An 18638-nucleotide genomic window follows, 5' to 3' on the forward strand; every position below is an offset into this window, starting at 1 on the left:
TCCCTACTTTATATTCACAGATGTAGGCCACAGTATGCCTTAGGAGCTGATTCTATCATATGAGGCTTTGAGAAGATCGACCAGCAAGTTATAAGTAAATAAAGTTAGAAAAGCAATTGTATGTACTAGTTTGAAAACAAACCAGTGGGAGGCACTAAGTCAGAATAACAATTTAATGGAAATTAAAGAAAAGGGGAAAAAAAAGGTAAAAGAAAACACTGTCAAACTGACAGAGTCAAGGTACAACCTGACACCCTGTTAGGCAGGGTGGTGGTAGCAGTCTGGTAGAATGGTGGCTGCAGTCCTCTGAAGCGGTGATCCTGTAGTAAAACAGTCTGCTCTTCCTCAGGAAGTCCAATGGTGGCTGTGTAGCTCCTGTCCTCTGGAAATCCAGTGGGAAGCCGGTGTCTCTGGTGTTCAGCCTCAGATTATATCCACGATGGGATGCTTGGTTCCTCCCTCTGGGCGGAGCATCTCACAATGGGGTAACGAGTCATGAGGCCAAGTGTTGATTAGGCTTATTAACAGGAGAATAGTCCGGAGGGAGTTATCTCTGAGTCACGCGGCAGGACAATGATGGGCAATTAACAGAAAGATAGTCTGGGGGGAGGAGGCAAGGAAACACTGCCCCACCTGGTTTCAACGGCTCCTGAGGATGGTAATAGAATACACTGCAACCCAGGACATTGTACTTATCACGTATACTGCAGGGTCTCAATGCTTTCTAGGTCAGTGCTGTATCTGACTTAGTTTGAAGTTTTCTCATCACCAAGCACTCAGAAATTCTATATATAACACGTACATCATGTTACTAAAATAAATAATGAGTTCATTTTATTTACTTGCAGATTTTGATGCATACAGGTTGTTTATTCTCCATGCTTTCCACACTCCTTTCTCTGGACAGGAGCCTTAGAAATTTACCTTGGGGGTAGGGGAGAAAGAAGCTAAAATTTGAGGTTTCAATGTTTCAAGAAGCATACCAAGCCCTTCCGCCCAGCATTTTTAGGTTAATGATACAGTTGTAGCAATTGGCAATAACTTGAATATTAACAATGAAATGGGTTTTTGTAGGCTCAGTCTCAGATTCAGTCTCTTTTCTCCAGAAATATACCTGACAAAATTGGTTTAAACAATTCAAACAGTTAAAATATTGAAATTTTGTGTCTACCATGATACTTCTGGATGCTCACACCCGAAAGACAACCTGTATTAAAATTAAGACTGTATTAAAATCTGTAAAATTTTATTTTATAAAACAAACAAAATAAATTTTTTATTTATAAAGCTATTTTACCAAAATATTGTAAAGCTATTGCACCAAAATTTCTTTTTTTGGGGTACAATTTATATTGTACCAAATATAAATCTATTGTACCAAAAAAGACTTGTTTATGGAATATAGCAGGATCAGCTCACACAATTTTAATATGCCAACATCACTTATGATAGATTAAACAGGAGGTTTCACTTTTGGCATATAAAGCTGTCTATTCTAGGTCACTGACAGTAACCCTCTGCCATAAAGCAGTAATAAGCTTTATAGTTTCATTAAAATACTATTTTTCCTTTTGTGTATTCATGATGATTTCTTATCCTGTTCTCTTATTTGGCACAACTATTCCATAATTGATGTAAAGCAGCAATTCAAAATTTAATGATTAATTTTCATGTAGATCTTTCTTGTCTAAATAATTGATGGGAAAGATAAGCAGAGGCATTTGGAGTCAGCAGTTGTTATTCCTTCTGCTTCTTCATATCTCTGCAGTAGTAGCCTCTGTCAAGCCCCCTAGAAAACACACCTTTTGGGGGAGATGGCTTGAATTCCCCTTGTATCAGTCCAGAGGGGAAATTATCCGAATACAAATCTCTGCTCTGTCCTCCAAAAGCTGTACCTTCATCCTGCCTTGCATATGGTTAAGTACCTGATTTTGCATAAACTCCTCAATCTTCTGCATCATGAGGAGGCTGCAAAGCTGCAGATAGCTGATCCTGCAGAAGCCTTGTTTGTCCAAATGCCTATCAAAAAATGCTCAAATTTAGGAAAAAGGCCAGGCAGCAAAATGCTACTGCCCTGCAGCATAAGCTGTGCTTGACAGTCGGGACTGAGTTGTGCTCTCTTCCTTTGCAAGGATATTTATTTGCTGGATTCACACACGTTACTTCTGGATATCCCAAACTACTACCATAGCACTGAAAATACTCCATCTCTGTCTTCATCCAAACTCTCCCAACCCTGCTTTTCATTATTCAGTAATTCCTATTTACATATATGGCCCAAGCCTGTAATTAATCCCTGATAGTCCCTTAAACCCCAAGGGAGAAACTATCTGGATCTACCCGGGCATCTCCTGGGGGAAACACCAAGTCTTTTCCATGGTTTTAATACAGCTTGTGTCATGTGATTTTCACAGCGATTAATATATTAAATAAAATAGTAGAATGACCTCCTTTCATAATGTTTAAGTTTTAAATTTCATTACAATCTAAAGAAAATACTTTGGAGTAGAAAACAGGTTATTCTGAGAAAGAAATGTCAGTGGCTTCCTCCTATTCTGCCCTGCTAACATTTTAATATACAAGTATTCTCTTTAAAAGTTAAATAGAATTGTAAGCTGTAAGAGGGAATAAATGTTATAAAGATAGAAATCTCTATTGCCATTTATGTGATAAGTTAAAAGAAGCAACCATCTTTGCATGCTTGGGGGTATTTTTCCCTCAGAAGTCACTTTTTAATCTGATTTAAATCCAATTAAGTCTGAACATCTAAAATGAACAGCAAGTCTTTGAATTTATGTATAACTGGTTTAACTAATCACCGTCTTACTGCAGAGCTACTAAGCAAACAAACTATGAAAAATAAATGTGAAATTAGATCCAAATCTCAGACAGCCTTGATTTTGCTTATAAAATAAATAAATAATCATCCTGCACAAAGCATGGGCCTCTGTTTCCTACTAGCCAGTCAAAGCTGCAGTTATTAGATTTTTAAAATAACAGTGAAAAATTATTTAATAGTAAAAGAAAACGACTGCTTTTTTTTAACCTCACATTTTGGACAGAAAGCACTTGTGTTCCTTGAGAAATCCTCCTCCAGACGAACTGAGGACACCGAAGCAACTGGGGAAGTCCAACTCCTTCAACAGCTATCCTGATTTTGCCTGGCCCTGCATTTACTACTTGGCTTCTGCAATGCCTGACATCCTCTTTAACCAAGCATGCTGGCTGGCTGCTCTCATGGGAGGCGTCCTTCCATCCCTCAGGCTCTCCTTCCCCCCCGAAGCAGGCGATGGTCACCGGAGCCCGCTGGACACGCGGCTCTGGCACAATGGGCACCCGCAGGCTCCCGCGCACGCCCGGGGTCAGCCAGCACCGTGTCCCGTGCTCATCCGGGACGGGCTGCGAGCGCTGCAGGGGAGGGCTGCTCTCCTCACTGCGGGGAGAGCCCGAAGGACACGTAGGAAACACAACCCTTTCATTCTCCCTGTGAACTCCTTTCTCGTTTGACAGCGCTGATGATGAATGCTAATCAGCTCGGGCTTCAGCAGCCTCAGGCTGCCTTCTTCAGGTAATTAGTCCAGGTGTCCCATGCTTTACTCTGACCTTCTCGTAAATCAAGCAGCTTTGGTAACCCACTGATATTTCAGAAGCGTGTCGGAGTCCTGGAAATCTCAGTTCCTACCACATCTTACCTGTAAGCTGAAGCAAGACTGCGTTAGTGTCATTGTACTGTAGCACGGTGCATGTTACAGAATTCGTAATTGTATAACTACAGAGAAAGGGAGTAGCTTTAAAGCTCCCTGACATACAATATCTTCCTTTAAAGTTGCCGTCTGCTTCGTATGTGGAAGCCCCCGTTTCATCAGTGAGATGCCTCTGGAATACCGCCAGAGACGGGGTGGCTCAATGCCTGATAAGGCAGCTTTCTCGCTGTGGATCACAGGCTCTGTAGCTGCAGGCAGAACTCCTCCCAGACAGATTAGTACAAATTAACGTGTGTATCCAGCAATCTTGCTGACATTTTTCCTTCCCCTCTCACACGCATCCTCCCAAGCATTGGAACTGGGCTCACAGAGACTGCATCTAAAAAAGAAGTACGCAGGAGCAGCTCATTTCTGAAATACCTATCAGCTGTCTATCATAGCTCATATCCAGCTGCAAATGCTGTTTGCAACAGCTCAGAAACCCTGCAGCTATTCAGCCTGGGCAGTAAGAGCAAAGATGACAAGCCCAAAATGACAGCTCTTAACTCATTGCCTCATTCCTTTTCATGAAATAAAGCTTTTCCTCTTCCCCCTGTGAACTATGTAACAGATTGCAAAGTTTCTGGAGAGCAAAAAGTGGGAAATCTCACATATGTGCCTTGGAGATATGTCTTAGGTGTGCATATGAGGAAAGAAACTCACTCAGACTGTTTCTTAAACCCCAGCACAGTTCTGTGCATCCAGCTCAGTGCTGTGGCAACAGAAAGCAGTTGGCTTCTGCTGTCATTTTTCTGTGCTTTTTCTCAAGGTTTAAGTGAAAGGTTTGCTCAGCTAGAGGTCATCATCAGTTTTTTAATACTTGTTTTGATAATCCAAATTTTACCACAGGTTAAATGTAAAACTTCAATTATTTTTAAGCCACTTGAAGATTCTCCCATTCGGTCCATAACATACAAACGTTCCAATTTCTCATCTTGTTTGCAGTCCCTTCCTAATAACCCTTGGCACTGAAGAGGATTAAGCAACAGACGATTTTTTCAAATCATATCATACTTGCCAAGCATTAACTGAATGCCATTAAAGGCCCAAGCACCTCAGCTGGACTTGCAGGTATTTCTCTTCCTGCACAAGCAACAGTGAAGAGCTCACAGGAGACAGCGGAAATACAAGAGATTGCTATGCAAACAAATTCCAGGTTAGCTCCCAGTGTTTTGTCAGGGTTGGTTTTAGTCCTGCACCTCTCCATCCCAGGAATCAGCCAGCCATAAGAAGTTGGTTTCCTAAATTACCGTGGTGCACTGTAAGCTGCCCCAGTATTGCCCTTTTACCTGGTATCTTTAGATGTATTATAGTCCAGTTAGCCAAGGTGTCATGAGGGAACACATTTCTGTCCTTTCTTTTAAGAATGATATATTAGGTGATTTTTTCCTCCCACACATTTACAACCAGAAAAATTGAAAGAAAAACATACCATCAAGAGATTTGAACTATTTCCTCTCTGCTGTGGAAAAGAGTGAATTAGTTAAAAGGTAATAAAAAGTGATGGATTTGTGGGAGAGCAAAATTAGCTATGATACATTTTAAAGTACTTTTGATATATTTATTAAAAGTCAAGATGTGCTTCAAAAGAAATCCCAGTACACTTTCAAAAAACTGCATGGCTTAAAAAAGATGCACTTAAGAAGTGAATCAACACTTTTTTTTTTCAAATTTGCATTGGGATTTATCAGTGTGGTACCAGTAGTAGGGAAGGTTTTGTTGCAGCATTCTAATTAGCACAGATCTTATCTAAGTTTGAGCACTCTAAATTCACAATAGCACAAGGTGTTTTTACAGTATTTAGAATGGAATAGTTTTCCCCTCCCCCACCTATACTGTAGTCCCTGTAGGAAATGCAAAGAAAAGAAAATAAGGTGGACACTGCTGATGGCAATGCACCAGTGAGGTGGCATTCATTATCTTCTCCTGCATAATTAGATTTAGGTATGTCACCATTTTAAATAAAGCATAAGCAGTCGATTAATTTCTGTTTTCCACTTATAAGCCCATAAACAGACTAAAGGAAAACAAATGGGGTAGGGAGGGGTGCTGAGGGGGTGAGGCAAGGAAGGAGGAAGGCACAATTTAGGAATTGCTTGAGACTGCAGTTGATTAGGAAAAACAAGGTATGGAAACTCATACACACACAAATACACTCCTGTTATTCAAGGCTCAGCTCATCTTCCCGAGGGCAGTTTAATGGCCACTATCTACCTTCACCAGATGAAGTCCCTTTTCTTAATCCCCAGTCCTCCTGAACTTGAATCCCCTGCTATTTAAGTTTGTCATAAAATATTTCACTTGCTTTGCCATGCTGTTACCTAATCAGTGAGTATACTATATCCTAATAACTTGTATGTGTTCCCTTTGGCACAGGAGCAGAGGACAGGTAACTGCCTCCCTGAGCTAGCTGTAAACCACCCTATTTAAACACTAGTGAAGAAATCGTACAAGACAAGAGACCCTGGTCCTCATTCTGGATTAGTATCATGAGAAGACAGATCCTTTCTTCTTTTGCAAACCCAATTTTTCCTCTCTTCTCCTCTCCTCTCCTCTCCTCTCCTCTCCTCTCCTCTCCTCTCCTCTCCTCTCCTCTGTTTACTCAGTGCCTCATTAAGCTTTAAAATGCCTGTGCCAGGCAGAACAAGCCATTTACCTCTCAGACACAGGAACCACATTTGGGGATGCCTTGTGGGGGCTCCTGTCACGATTTGCTAATACAAGTGAGGGTTGTGAAGGTTCATTTATAGATCTCAGAGTGCAAAAGGACACAAGGGATTTCAGTTCTAATCAAAACAGTGCACCTTTATTAAGTACCCACAACACGGTAATGCGATAGAGGAGAGAGAGATAAAGAAAACAAAGTAAGAGTAGAGAGGAAGAAGGGGGCGGAGATTGCTACCAACGGATGGGATGAAATCCTCGTGGTCTTCTGCCAATAGATTCACCTTCTTTCTGTGAGGAGATCTCATCTCCATTATCTCAGAAAGTCCCTTTATAGCCCTTTTCTGAAGCGAGGGGCAACTGGCCAAGACCATATCTATGTTTTGTAATAGCATTGCAAAACTAGAAGCCAGCACTACCACAGGTACATACCAAGCATGCCTTTTATAGGCCGTACTGCCTGCCGTGGTTTGCGGCCTAGCAGCGTTAGCGTGTCTACTTCTGGCATGAGTTTAGCAGTGCTCTCACTTCTGCTTTCTAGCTGTATCTCCACATCTCCCCCTTTTTTCCCCAAGAGGTGGGGAAATCTACAGCCGTTGTTATGAGGCCCGTTGCTTTGGGAAACAGGTACAGGACAGGTCATTCCTTTCCGCATCAGTGCAGCCCTTCCCGCCTGGGCAGCAAGCATGGTGCAGTCCACCGTGACCTGCACTAATTTTCCTCAGGAATGCGTACCAGTTCCCAGCGGGCACACCCGCAGGCAACAGTTGGCAGACATCCCACCTCAGCCAGGCCAGGACTCCTGTGTTCAGTCTCTGTCCTTGGCGATGATCGTGAGGCAGATGAGGGATCTTCAGACTGTCTCTTACAGCTCCCCAGGCTGGGCTGGAGGGGAAGCTGGGCACAGGCACTGCCAGACCAGTTCTCTGGCTATGGAACTGCCACTGCTCACCAGACCATGTGGCTCCATGGACCACACCACAGCCTCCAGGAATGTCCACTGGGATAACACCGTGCAACAACTCACAGGTTGGATTGGCATCTGGAAAGTTGAAGAGTCTAACCTGCAAAAGAGGCAATGATCAAAAACTGAATTAAATTGACAGTGAAAAACCTATTAGAGTTCCCATGCCTGCCACACTCTGGATGCATAAATCACGGCGGGTGTGTGTCACTGACCTGTAAGAAGTCTGTTTTCATTGAAGAACAACAGCTTGAGTGAAAACAATCTTGTCAAAATATAATGGCCTCCCTTTCCCCAGCCTGAACTGGGGAAAGCTATTAAAAGCTACCAGAATATAAAAGGCAAAATATTTATTGCATGGTTATTTATACATGCTACATAGTCACCTTGAATTATAATATCGCTTCTGCTTTTAGCTGCATTTTTAACCTTCTGGAATCTTCTTTTCTTCAAGCCAAAAGAGAACAATAAAGAAGCTAATATTTCATTGTATGCTCAGTGATTGCTAAAAATCCTGTGATTTCGAGTTCTGCTAACATAGAATATGTTCAGTGTTTTACTAAATTACCTGTATGTATTAGAAGGAAATGGTAAAGCAACAGAGTTGCTATCTCTGGTATTATGAGAATTGTGAACTTTTGGAGTTTTTTGACAGATACAAAAATTATAAATATCAGAGAATATTCTTCAGTGCTTCACTGATGTTCTCCCCAAGCAATTTGTTTACTGCTTCAGGATATTAGACAGCCATATATTTTACTTTTCCTGGTAGTAGCCAATTTGCAAGAAAGCAAGTAATATAAAAATAGCTATTTACTCAGTAACAAGCAGTAGAGTACATTAGCACTAGACATTGATGTTGTTAGAGGATAGCAAATCGATAATCAGTTCTTATTCTGTAACTTTGTAAACCATCTGCTTCTATCGTTGCAAAGCATGCTCTGCTGCAGCAAAGCCTTTACTGCCATACTAACAAACAATTTGCTTTATAATGTCTAAAGACAATGTTGTATCAAAAGCTTTCTAATCGCCTCACCATTGAAATAAATGGAATGTTTGGGCTGTACAGAGATTTTGCAGAGAGGGATAAATTGTAACTCCCTGTTACACCCTTGCCAGAAAAATATTTTGTTTACCTTTCAAACTCAGAGTTTATGATTATATGGTCTATTATGTTATTAGATCCTACATGGCAATTTTATTATTACCATTTATCACAAAATTGGAGCAAGCTCAAGATGTGTAGCTGAGAGCAATGTGCTCCAACCTCACTCCAAAGAGCTCCTGCTCCCGGTACTCTTTCAAGGCACAGTTTCATTAAATATCTAACACCTGAGAACAACTTGGGAAGAACTATACTGTCATTGTAAAGTCTCATGCATCCCACAGAATGTTCAAGAAACATTCTACTGGGGATGAAAGTGGGGATGTGGGGTGGGAAAGGCAGAACTGCAAGCAGTTCACCAAGCTCCAAGCCTCCAGTAATCACTTTTAGGCTGCCACTAGAGTCATCGAGTTGGCTGCTCATTAGAAAGAAACGGGCAGTGTAGACTTGGGATCCTAGTCCCGCTCTGTTTTACCCACAGCCCTTTGCTTCTGCAATAAATCTTGTCTTTACAACTCCAGCCAGGAAATGCCATGCTGCTGGCTGGTTGCTCTGCCTTCCCGGCCCCCTGCCCTGGCACAGCCCCACTCTCATCGGCCAGTCACAGCTCCAAGATCCACGTTCCTGCTCTTGGACATTCTCCCAGTGGCCAGGATCAGGTTCTTTTCTAAATAAAATCATAAAAGGCAGAAGTAGTTTCCAATCTTGTGTGTCCACATTCTAAAGACAAATAAATAAAAAAATCGAATCGTATTTAGTGTATTGACTCCTTTGGATTCCTTTTCTTTGCTTCCTTGGCTTAGGAGCCTTTCCTATAAATCACTTCCACATTTAGTGTCACCAGCTTCACAAATTCATTTGTCTTTGCTAAAAGCATCATCGCCTGTGTTGATATCACCTGGCTCTTCCACCCATGTGTTTCTCTTGCATGCTCCTCTTCCCATTTAAACTGCCCAATGACATCATATTTTCAACATTAAGTAATATTAGTTTTATTTGCTTGATTTTAGCTTCACTTTTCTCTCATGCAGAAAGCCAAAGGAATGTTTATAACCTAGATTACTCAGTGATGTTCCATTACATACTTGATAATGGTTTTCCAGTTCCTGAACTGCTACCACTTCTTTGCATCTGGTGCCAGCCTAAGCTTAATAAACCATTTATTTTTGCTATAGGCAGTACTCTCATGTCATAAAAAATGCAGAAATCTCATTCTGAAGTTCCTGCTTACTTGACATAATGCTTTGTTTTCTTTTTGGTTCTCTTCCTTCCATTTGCAAGCTTTGACTTAATGATTTCTTTTGCCTCAATTACTAAACATCACCCTACATATATAGAAAATTTCATTAGCCAGGATCTTTCTTACAACTCTGCAATTGTAAAAGCTGCAATTTTTGACCACCTCTGAACTGAGAGGCTTCATTGAAGCTCTTAACCCTCTCCTTATTTTTAAGCTATCACACAAATCATTTTATCTGTTTTAAAGTACAATCTGATAATCACACAGGCCAGTCACACATCACAAATTTATAAATTTACTGTTTTCCTGATCAGTCTATTTCACTTTGATTACACTTGCTGAAAGATGCATTTTGGATAGGATGTATTTTCTGCATAAAAATGTGTCTGCATGCACTGTTACAACAGGCAATGGTGCAGTTAGACCCCACCATGACTTAATGGCAGGAGTGCTAGGTGAGTAGTTTTTCTGCATTAGAGCTAGTGCTATGAATTTGGCATTACTCCTAGACCATGGCATTCCCATTATGAACTAAAATCACTAAATGTACACACTTTTGTATTTGTTTATTCAGTGCTAAAGGCTTAATGTGTTTCTCTTTCGGGTCTCTTCCTTATTTTCTGGGTGTTGGGGGCAGGGTCCTCACAAGTTCTTTTTTTCCAGCTTACAGTTAGGCACCAGGGTTGGCCACCTTTTGGCACAAATTCAGGGCAAAAACACCGACAGGGAAGTAGGTCAGTACAGGCACCACTGCTTTCCAAACACAGACCCATGTCCAGCATCAGCTGCCTCCCAAAAGCTCTCAAACTCCCATAAAAAGAGTTAGATTCTAACCCCTTATTTTCAATGAAAGCTCAGACACACACTGAGCTTGGTCTGGACCAGAAGCATCGATCTTTTGGACCCTCCTTAAGTGGCCCAAACACTGCCTGCCTGGGGGGGCAGCTGGGCTCCCCCAGTTCAGCCCACCCCTGGAACCTGGGCTCTCCTCAGCTATTCTGCTGACATGAAGGGAGAGGCACACACCAAAGAAATCCTCAGAGAAATAATAGAAAGGCTTGCTTGGGTTGAAAGGGACCACCTACGGATGCCAGGTTGCTCAAAGCCCCATCCAGCCTGGCCATAAGCACTTCCAGTGATAGGGCAGCCACAGTTTCTCTGTGCAAGCTGTTCCCACTGAGCTGTTCCCACGTGCCTTGCTACCCACTGAGAAAGAATTTCTTCCTAACATCTAATATAAATCTCTCCTCTTTTAATTTAAGACCATGCCCCTTGTCCTGTCACTATTTCCCTGTGCAATAAGACACTTATATATCAGCTTGTTCCACCAGTTATCCCCTCATGACGCTGGACCTGCCTCCTTGGGCATCTGCCCACAGCACTGGCAGGGTGTAGAGTTACTGGCAGTAATAATGTAAGTTCAGCACTGACAATCCCGAATCACTGAAAAATGTACATTTTCAAACACATACATTTTTCTAAAGCTTAGCTTTTAATTTTAGCACAGCTGGGGTATAATTTTTGAACATGTAGGACTGACATTTCTCATTGCTATCCTTGCACTGGATCAACTCATCTGAAATAGATGACATCCATCTATTTTCACTTGAAATAGTATTACTCACACTAGAAAAGCTCCTCTGTAAATAGTATCTCAAACATTGACAATTGACTTAGAATGAGATGGCTACTCAGGTGAAAAAGTCATTGGGGATAATTTCTTTTTTCCCCAATTCTAGAGGATATATATGTGCACACCATAATCCCATCTATCTTACAGGAATGCTTTAATTCAGGAAGAGAAATAGCTTTGAACTTTCATGCTGAGCAATACTTAGACATAGGAAACTTTCAGCTTAACTCCCCTGAACTCCACAGGCCTACAGAACTGCGGCCAACATTTGTGATTTACACCATCCTGCATGTCCCAAAATACTTCCTGGTGATGCCTGAGGCTTTGTTAAGGATTGATGTGAGACTGCTCTCAGGCTCATCTGTCCTCCCTTCTACCAGTCTATCAACATGTCTTCAGATACAACTGTGTTCTTGGTTTACTACATGAATTTTTGGATACTGCTGAGCCAGTTCTGAGAACTCCAGGCAGAAAGGACATAGAACAGACCATTCTCAGGGACAGTGTGGAGTCACTCTTTCAAATGCCAGAGATACAGTTCCCTTGTTCCCTGAGACAGTAAATACTTAAGCAAGACATCATTAAAAAAAAGGACGCCTGAAAGGCAGGTAACTGCCTTCCTTTAATAGTAAAAACAGATTTTTTGAGACTGAGGCCCAGATTCTGCATTAATTCTAGCTATGGGTAGTATAAAACAAAGTGACATTTAAATGAAAAAAAAAACCCAAACACTTATGGTTCCAAATTTCCTTTTACTATAGGCTTAAACCGCCCCCCCCCCCCCCCCCCAAACTTCTTTTGCTTAGTCCTCACATTATCTGCTCAGTCCCTGTTCAGGTTGTAAGACAGCCTGAGAGATCAGCAAAATAATCAAGGAAAGTAAAATAAACTGTAAAGAAGGGAACAGTAACAATCACTTTTTGTTGTCAGTAGAATTAAAATACTTCCAAATTCAAAAGAAAATATAGTAATACCTGTTGACATTACTAATTAGCCCACTGAGGTAAGAACTGCTTTGCTATACATTTACTTACCCTCTGGTCCTGGGAAGCTCATCCTTAACCACTACTGTCCAAAACACTAAGAAAAGCAGGTAATTCCTGGCGTTTCTGGCATTTTTAAGACACCAGCAGAAGACACCTTCCAAAGAGTTTTTCCTGGTTTTAATTGGGAAGATGCAGAGGAATCAAGCTCATTGCCCTGCTCTGCTTCACCCACAGAGAACACAGTTGCTGCCATAGTGTTGCTTTCACTTGTGAGGGCATCCTCCAGGCGCTCCAGTGCTGCGACCACCACATCCCACCCTGAGCACATCCCGCCCACGGCACCCACCTCCTCCCACCACCCCTCTGCCGGCAGTGGGAGCTGATGGCTTGAGTCTCAGCAGCCCAGACATTCTCCAAAGGCTTTCAATGCTGTAACAGTAGAAAAAGAGAAAAATACAGCAAAGTACATTGCCTAAGACCACACAAGAGGTATTTCCTTCTGATTCTGAGAAAGTGCTGGCCGTAGATTCTAACAAATACTATTTTTGTATGGAAACCTGCACAAGAGGTGACTTCATGCAGCAGTTCTCAAAGCTGTTTTCTACTCTGCAAATCATAAATTAAATTTGTGTGGCTAATGAGTGAAATAATCAGTTAACTATTTAATACAAACATGAGTAAATGGACAAAACTGTCTTCAGGTTGAAAAATCACCTCTCCAGCTGAAAATGTACTTTAAAAATACATATTTGGTTTTCTTTAACCTTAGCAGGTAAGCTTACCATTAAAATTAGTGCTCACCTGAACATATTTTGGTGATTCTCTGATCCTAATTTCATAGGCATTAAGTAAGGATTTCCTATTTTGACTCTAGAGACACAGCAGTAGCAAAACCACACATTCTAGCACCTGGATGAACACTTGGCATAATATTCAGGTAGGAAAACAAATCTGCATATTTAATACTACCAAAGGGAATCTGTCAAAACCAGTGCAAAGAAGCACTGGATTACATCAAATACATTTCCAATTCTTGCTCAAGGAAAAGTAGATTTAGAGTTAATCAAATGGCAATCAATCAACTGCATTATTAGAAGGCAGGATTTTTCAGCTCTGAAAAGGCCTTGGCTCTGTTTTGTGTTTGAGTGATGGTGTGATTGGCTGCAGAACCTCTAAGCCTTTCCTCACTGAAGTGGATCTCCATGAACAACCACCAGGCACTCAATAATAAAGAGCTTTGGGATATGTGTAGGGATGACGTGAGGAGTCATTTTGAAAGAAGTTACAGAAGAGAGAAGGACAACTATCAGCGGGTTTGTTTATCTCCTGTAAAATAGTGTTCAGCCCTGTAGAACCAGTGGCTGTAAACACAGAACCACCTGAACACCAGGCCCCTGGCCAGGTAACTCTGTGCCCTTTCCCCTTTCCCAAAGGGGTTTCTCCCCATGAGGGCAGAGGCACATACAAGAAAGAAGCCTAAATCAGTCCAGATCCTGTTGCAGCTACTTCTGTCTCAAAGAGAACTAAGACTTACTTCTCCAAACCACTCAATTTCAATCAAAACACTTAAATGAAACAATCTCACGTACACATGGAGGAAATTAAAAATTCAAGTGTAAGGTGATGCTGAAGCAAAGATTTGGCTCCCAGTCAGAAATCCACCCATGAGAATTCAGTGCATCCCTCATACTGCACAGTTGAAGTAGCAGTAAAAAAACTTAAATGACAGATACATGGTTTGGGGAACCTTATTTTAGGTTGGTTGGTTGTTTGCTTGTACTTTTTTTTTGACTGGGATTGATTTTTGGCATCATGTATCCACATGTTGTCAACCTCCTGATGATGATTTCATAAAAAACCCCCTGAATTTGACCCTTTTTATCATTTGATAAATTTATTGATATACACCTAACCCTGTGCATGGGGGACTATCCACTAGCAGCTAGTAGCAAAAAATAATCCTGTTAGCACCTGCAAGTAATTTGCAGATTACATGCAATACCAGCAGTTCAGTAACACCTCCGAGGTCAATGACAGCTGAATCAGAATTATTGCTGACTTCTACCAGTAACAGAGAAGAACTGGATATGAAGCATTCAGACACCCCAAATTGGGTATTTTTAATTTCCTTTTTTTTTTTTAATTTCTACTACCATGAATCTTCCTTACACCAGTTTAAATTTCAGTGAGCTCCAAAGATGTACCTTAAAAAGAAGAGGAGCTGTTGGCAGGCACATTTTTCTGCTGGCAGAATGTGTTCCTCAAACAATTATGTCTTATCACAACACTCACTTAAAATTTTATATCAAACTGTATCATGGGGCCCTTTTAAAAACCCCTCATTAATGATGATTATGTAAGTACCATTAGATGTGAGACATTCCCATATTGCTCGTAGGAGTTATGATTTAATTCTGCTAAAATCTACTCTACCATTTGTGTAATCACTCCTGCCATTTTACCTTTTGTTTTGTAAAACATTATTGTCTGTCACAGGAAAAGAAAAAATATGATATTTCGGTTGTCATTGCAATCTGACTGAAAAGATGTTATTAATTAAATCTTATACACAGTTATACCTGAAAACTCACTGACAGCTCTTGAGGGAAGATCTATTACTGGAAGACAGTTGTTACTTAGGTCTCTGAGGCAACACCAAGGTACTAATAAATCCCACACACATTCCTGTGCGTGAGGCTGGTATTATTCAGCATTTGTGGGGAATAATTCAGCTTTGGCCTTTCACAGTGACTGCCTTGGCTCAGAGTGGTCCATGACTCTAGGGACCACTACAAAGGAATATTTGCACGTGCTTTAACTCAGGAGATGAGTTTGCAAACACACAGGCAGCAGAGCTGAAAAGTCACGGTCCTCACAAAACATAACACGAGGTTCTGGTTTAGAGAACCTAGGCTGAGGTTTTGACCAAAAGGAGGAGGGCAAACACATTTTACCAGAGCTGGAAGTTTCATTTTCTGTTTGTTACTCATTTACTTTTTTTTTGTCATCAGAAGGGTTACAGAGAAAATACTCTTTCACAGGATAAGTAAGTAGAAACAGCTAAAAATTCCAACTGTCTGTAGCCAGAGCTTTGACCAAGCCCCTTAACTAGCAGCAAGTTTCCTTTCACAGAAGTTAGTGGTAGCCCTCCTCAAGTTAATACTACACTACAAATATACACTACATATACAACATATATATACATCCTACTGAGCAGAGACAATGTCCATATCACAAACAAAAAGAAACATTTTCTAAAATTATTATAATAAACATTGGTATTTTCAGCATTTTAATTTTAGTGCCTATATCTTTATAGGGAATAGGGAATTTCATCAAGAAAGAAGTTCTGAAAGTTCTTACTTACCTTGGTCACACAGGAAATTAAGTTTTCCTCCATAATGTGCTTTTTGGGCTGGGGCTTCTGAGTACTCTGAAGGTACATGTGATGTGACTAGTGATCAAATTACTTCATAAGGAAAAGTTCATCACAGTCAGGGCAACTGCTTAAAATGCAACATAAACAGGTCTGTGTCAATATTTTGACTTTGTGTAAACAATTCAAGCTGCATCACTCTGGAGATAATGACACATAATGCTGTATAAAATGCTCTGAAAGGGTTTTACTGAATTAATTTGCATTTGAGTTCTGGAATAAAATTGGTCTGCAGTGGAAAAGTGCAGTCTTCTGTGGTCCTGTTAAATATGATCCTAACAAGACCTGGAGCTTCCAGAAGGCATCCTGGGAAAGGGCTTCACTACTACATGGTAAAAGGGAAAATAATGATTTTCAGAGCTTGCACTGTCTTTAATCCATTTACAGAGCTTCAGAAATTAAGTATGACAGACTGGAATATATGATTCTGTCTGACTATAAATGACATATTTCTTACCACTCTGATACTTCACCTCTTGGCAAACACTTTTTCTCCTTTTTGCAACATCATGAGTTCAAGCTGGAAAGGACATTGTTCAGTGCTTTAGAACTCTGCTAATAAAACTAAGGGAAAGCAATCTGTACATAGGAGTTTATTTAGATGCCCACAAATTTTAAATCATTCCCCTTCGTATCTCAGCCCACTGGGTATCTTATCCAACTGAATTACCATTGGGTTTTACAATGTGATATACAAAATGAGCTGAAATTATGATTTACAAACATCCTTTGATTATCATATAAAACACAACTCTTTCCCTTATTATACAGTCATCAGGGCAATGCAAATAGAGTCAATACATTAGTAGCTGAAAATGATGGGGCATTTTAAGAAAATAAATTTAACTTTACCACACAGAGATGTTTAACTAAAACAAAAAGTGTTTAAAAAATTGGAATAAAGTTATCTGAATGACTGAAAGTAATTTTATATTCTTTGCCACTGTTCCCTTATAAACGTAATAGTAATTCATTTAAAAGACAACTGATTTTTTCACTGTATAGTCACACATCGTTCTTATTAATCAGTTTCACATTTTCTGCATGAAACTATGAAAAACTCACAAATGTAGACTTTCCAAACTGTAGCCACTATACTTATTTCTGCAATCTTTTCCATATATTCAGTGTGTTCAATTAAATAAAAAAAAAGAAAAAAAAACACTACACGAATGAGCAGAACAAAACACAACAGCACATTAAAAATGTGACATTTAAGCTGTAGATGCATTGCCATAGAAATATATTCTTGTTTTAATGCCACAAACTTTCTAGCCTCATGACAAAAATAGACATTAGCTGAAGAGAATCTAAGCTCTAAACTCCATATAGGGCTAAGAGTCTTAATTTATATTTCTGTCTAAACTTAGGTCCTCAACAACACAGTAAATTTAAGTATTTTTGACTGTCATAAAATATGAAAAGATAAAATCTGTTTCTGAGCTGTTAATTAGGTAATGGAAGTTACCAAGCATTAAGGTCTCCTGTCCTGCATGTTGCTGGAACAGGTGCCTCTGCACTTTGTCACTATGGCAGCAGTAACTGAGGACGACAGACATTATTACTGCAAATACAAAAGAGGAAAAATTCTGAACTCATCAGTGATGTTACAAATGCAAGCAAATTCTAACCTAGTCAACTTAAACTATATCATCTTAAGGGTCTCTGACTGTTTTACTTATATACTCACAGTATAATCCAGAGGAATTATACTCAACAGAACACTGATAATGACTGGTGATTCTTTCTTGATTATGTGTTGAATTGGCAGTGAAATGGGGTTTTAGTTCCATTTCTCACTATAGGAGTCTTGTTGCTGCTCTGCATGTTTGGAGAAGAAAGTGCTTATTCTGCCATTTCATTCAGTTCATGGCATTTAATTTCACAGTTTAAGACAGACTTATTTTGATTACTTTTATTCTGTCCATACCTTTGAATGCTTTAAAATGTTGGACAGCTGTGAAATATAAGTACTATGCAATCTGACTGTACATACATACATATTTTCATAAATACACCTAACAGGGACCTTGGAACCAAGTATGTAATATCATGGGACAAAATCACAACAGGCTGTCTTATTTGTAAAATCTAGATTCAAAGTAAGAAGAGCTGAATTCTATCAATGTTGTCAATACACAAATTAAAACAAAAATACAGCATTAGTTTACCCATGAAATAATTTAAACATATTTGCAAATTTCTTGACAGGAAAGGTGTGTAATATACAACACTGAAAACTTGTAGCAACCATTGATTTCTATGCGCTGTACTGGAAGTCACCCGGACAAGGCTAGCAAGGATGAGCATCGTGATAGGTCCCAAAGGCAACTCCCAAACATCTTCCTCGCTTGGAGACTTTGGTAATTGTCTGTTGTATAAAATGCCAATGCATACAGCTTCCTTTCAGGTGTGAACTCCAGTAGTTTTCCTCCCTCGACACAGTCCAGTCTGACCAGGTCAGTTATTGTTGAGACACTCTAAATCCACCGAGCAGCAGACATTCCCATTCTGCACAGACAAACAAGCAGAACAGGTCACAAAGAGCAAAGGGCTGGCGGCAGGCAGAGATAGGTGTATCCCTGGCACATCTACCACCTAAAATCACCTGCCCCCAGCATCCAGAGTGTCAGCACTGCTCCCAATGGTGGCTCTTTGAGGAGGCCGACTTTGCCAAATAGCACTGAACTGGCCTGAACTACCACAGGAACTTGAAACCTGAATGTGGTCCCCATAATAAAATACAGCACAGCAATGGCAACAAAGATGATTGCATTTTTCCCTCATGCAAGAAAGTTAATGGAGAGAATTTTCATGTGATCCACACAGGAAAGCTTTCTGCTTGTCTGAAATTAGCAAACAGTTCA

General features: G+C 40.3%; 1 protein-coding gene across 5 annotated transcripts in view; it reads right to left on the minus strand.

The window, feature by feature from the left end:
- Positions 1-16351: 16351 nt before the first annotated feature.
- The window catches only part of NELL1 (neural EGFL like 1), a 293349-nt gene continuing 291062 nt past the window's right edge, over positions 16352-18638 (minus strand). For all 5 annotated transcript variants that reach the window (XM_042021335.1, XM_042021324.1, XM_042021346.1 and 2 more), the window contains one exon: positions 16352-18282. In XM_042021335.1, the coding sequence (XP_041877269.1) occupies positions 18232-18282 (51 nt within the window). In that variant the 3' untranslated portion in view covers positions 16352-18231. The remainder of the gene's footprint in view (positions 18283-18638) is intronic.

Source organism: Corvus kubaryi, unplaced genomic scaffold (genome assembly GCF_017639235.1).
Source record: "Corvus kubaryi isolate FWS band 111438036 unplaced genomic scaffold, C.kubaryi_AGA036_p1.0 125, whole genome shotgun sequence".
NCBI lineage: Eukaryota > Metazoa > Chordata > Aves > Passeriformes > Corvidae > Corvus > Corvus kubaryi.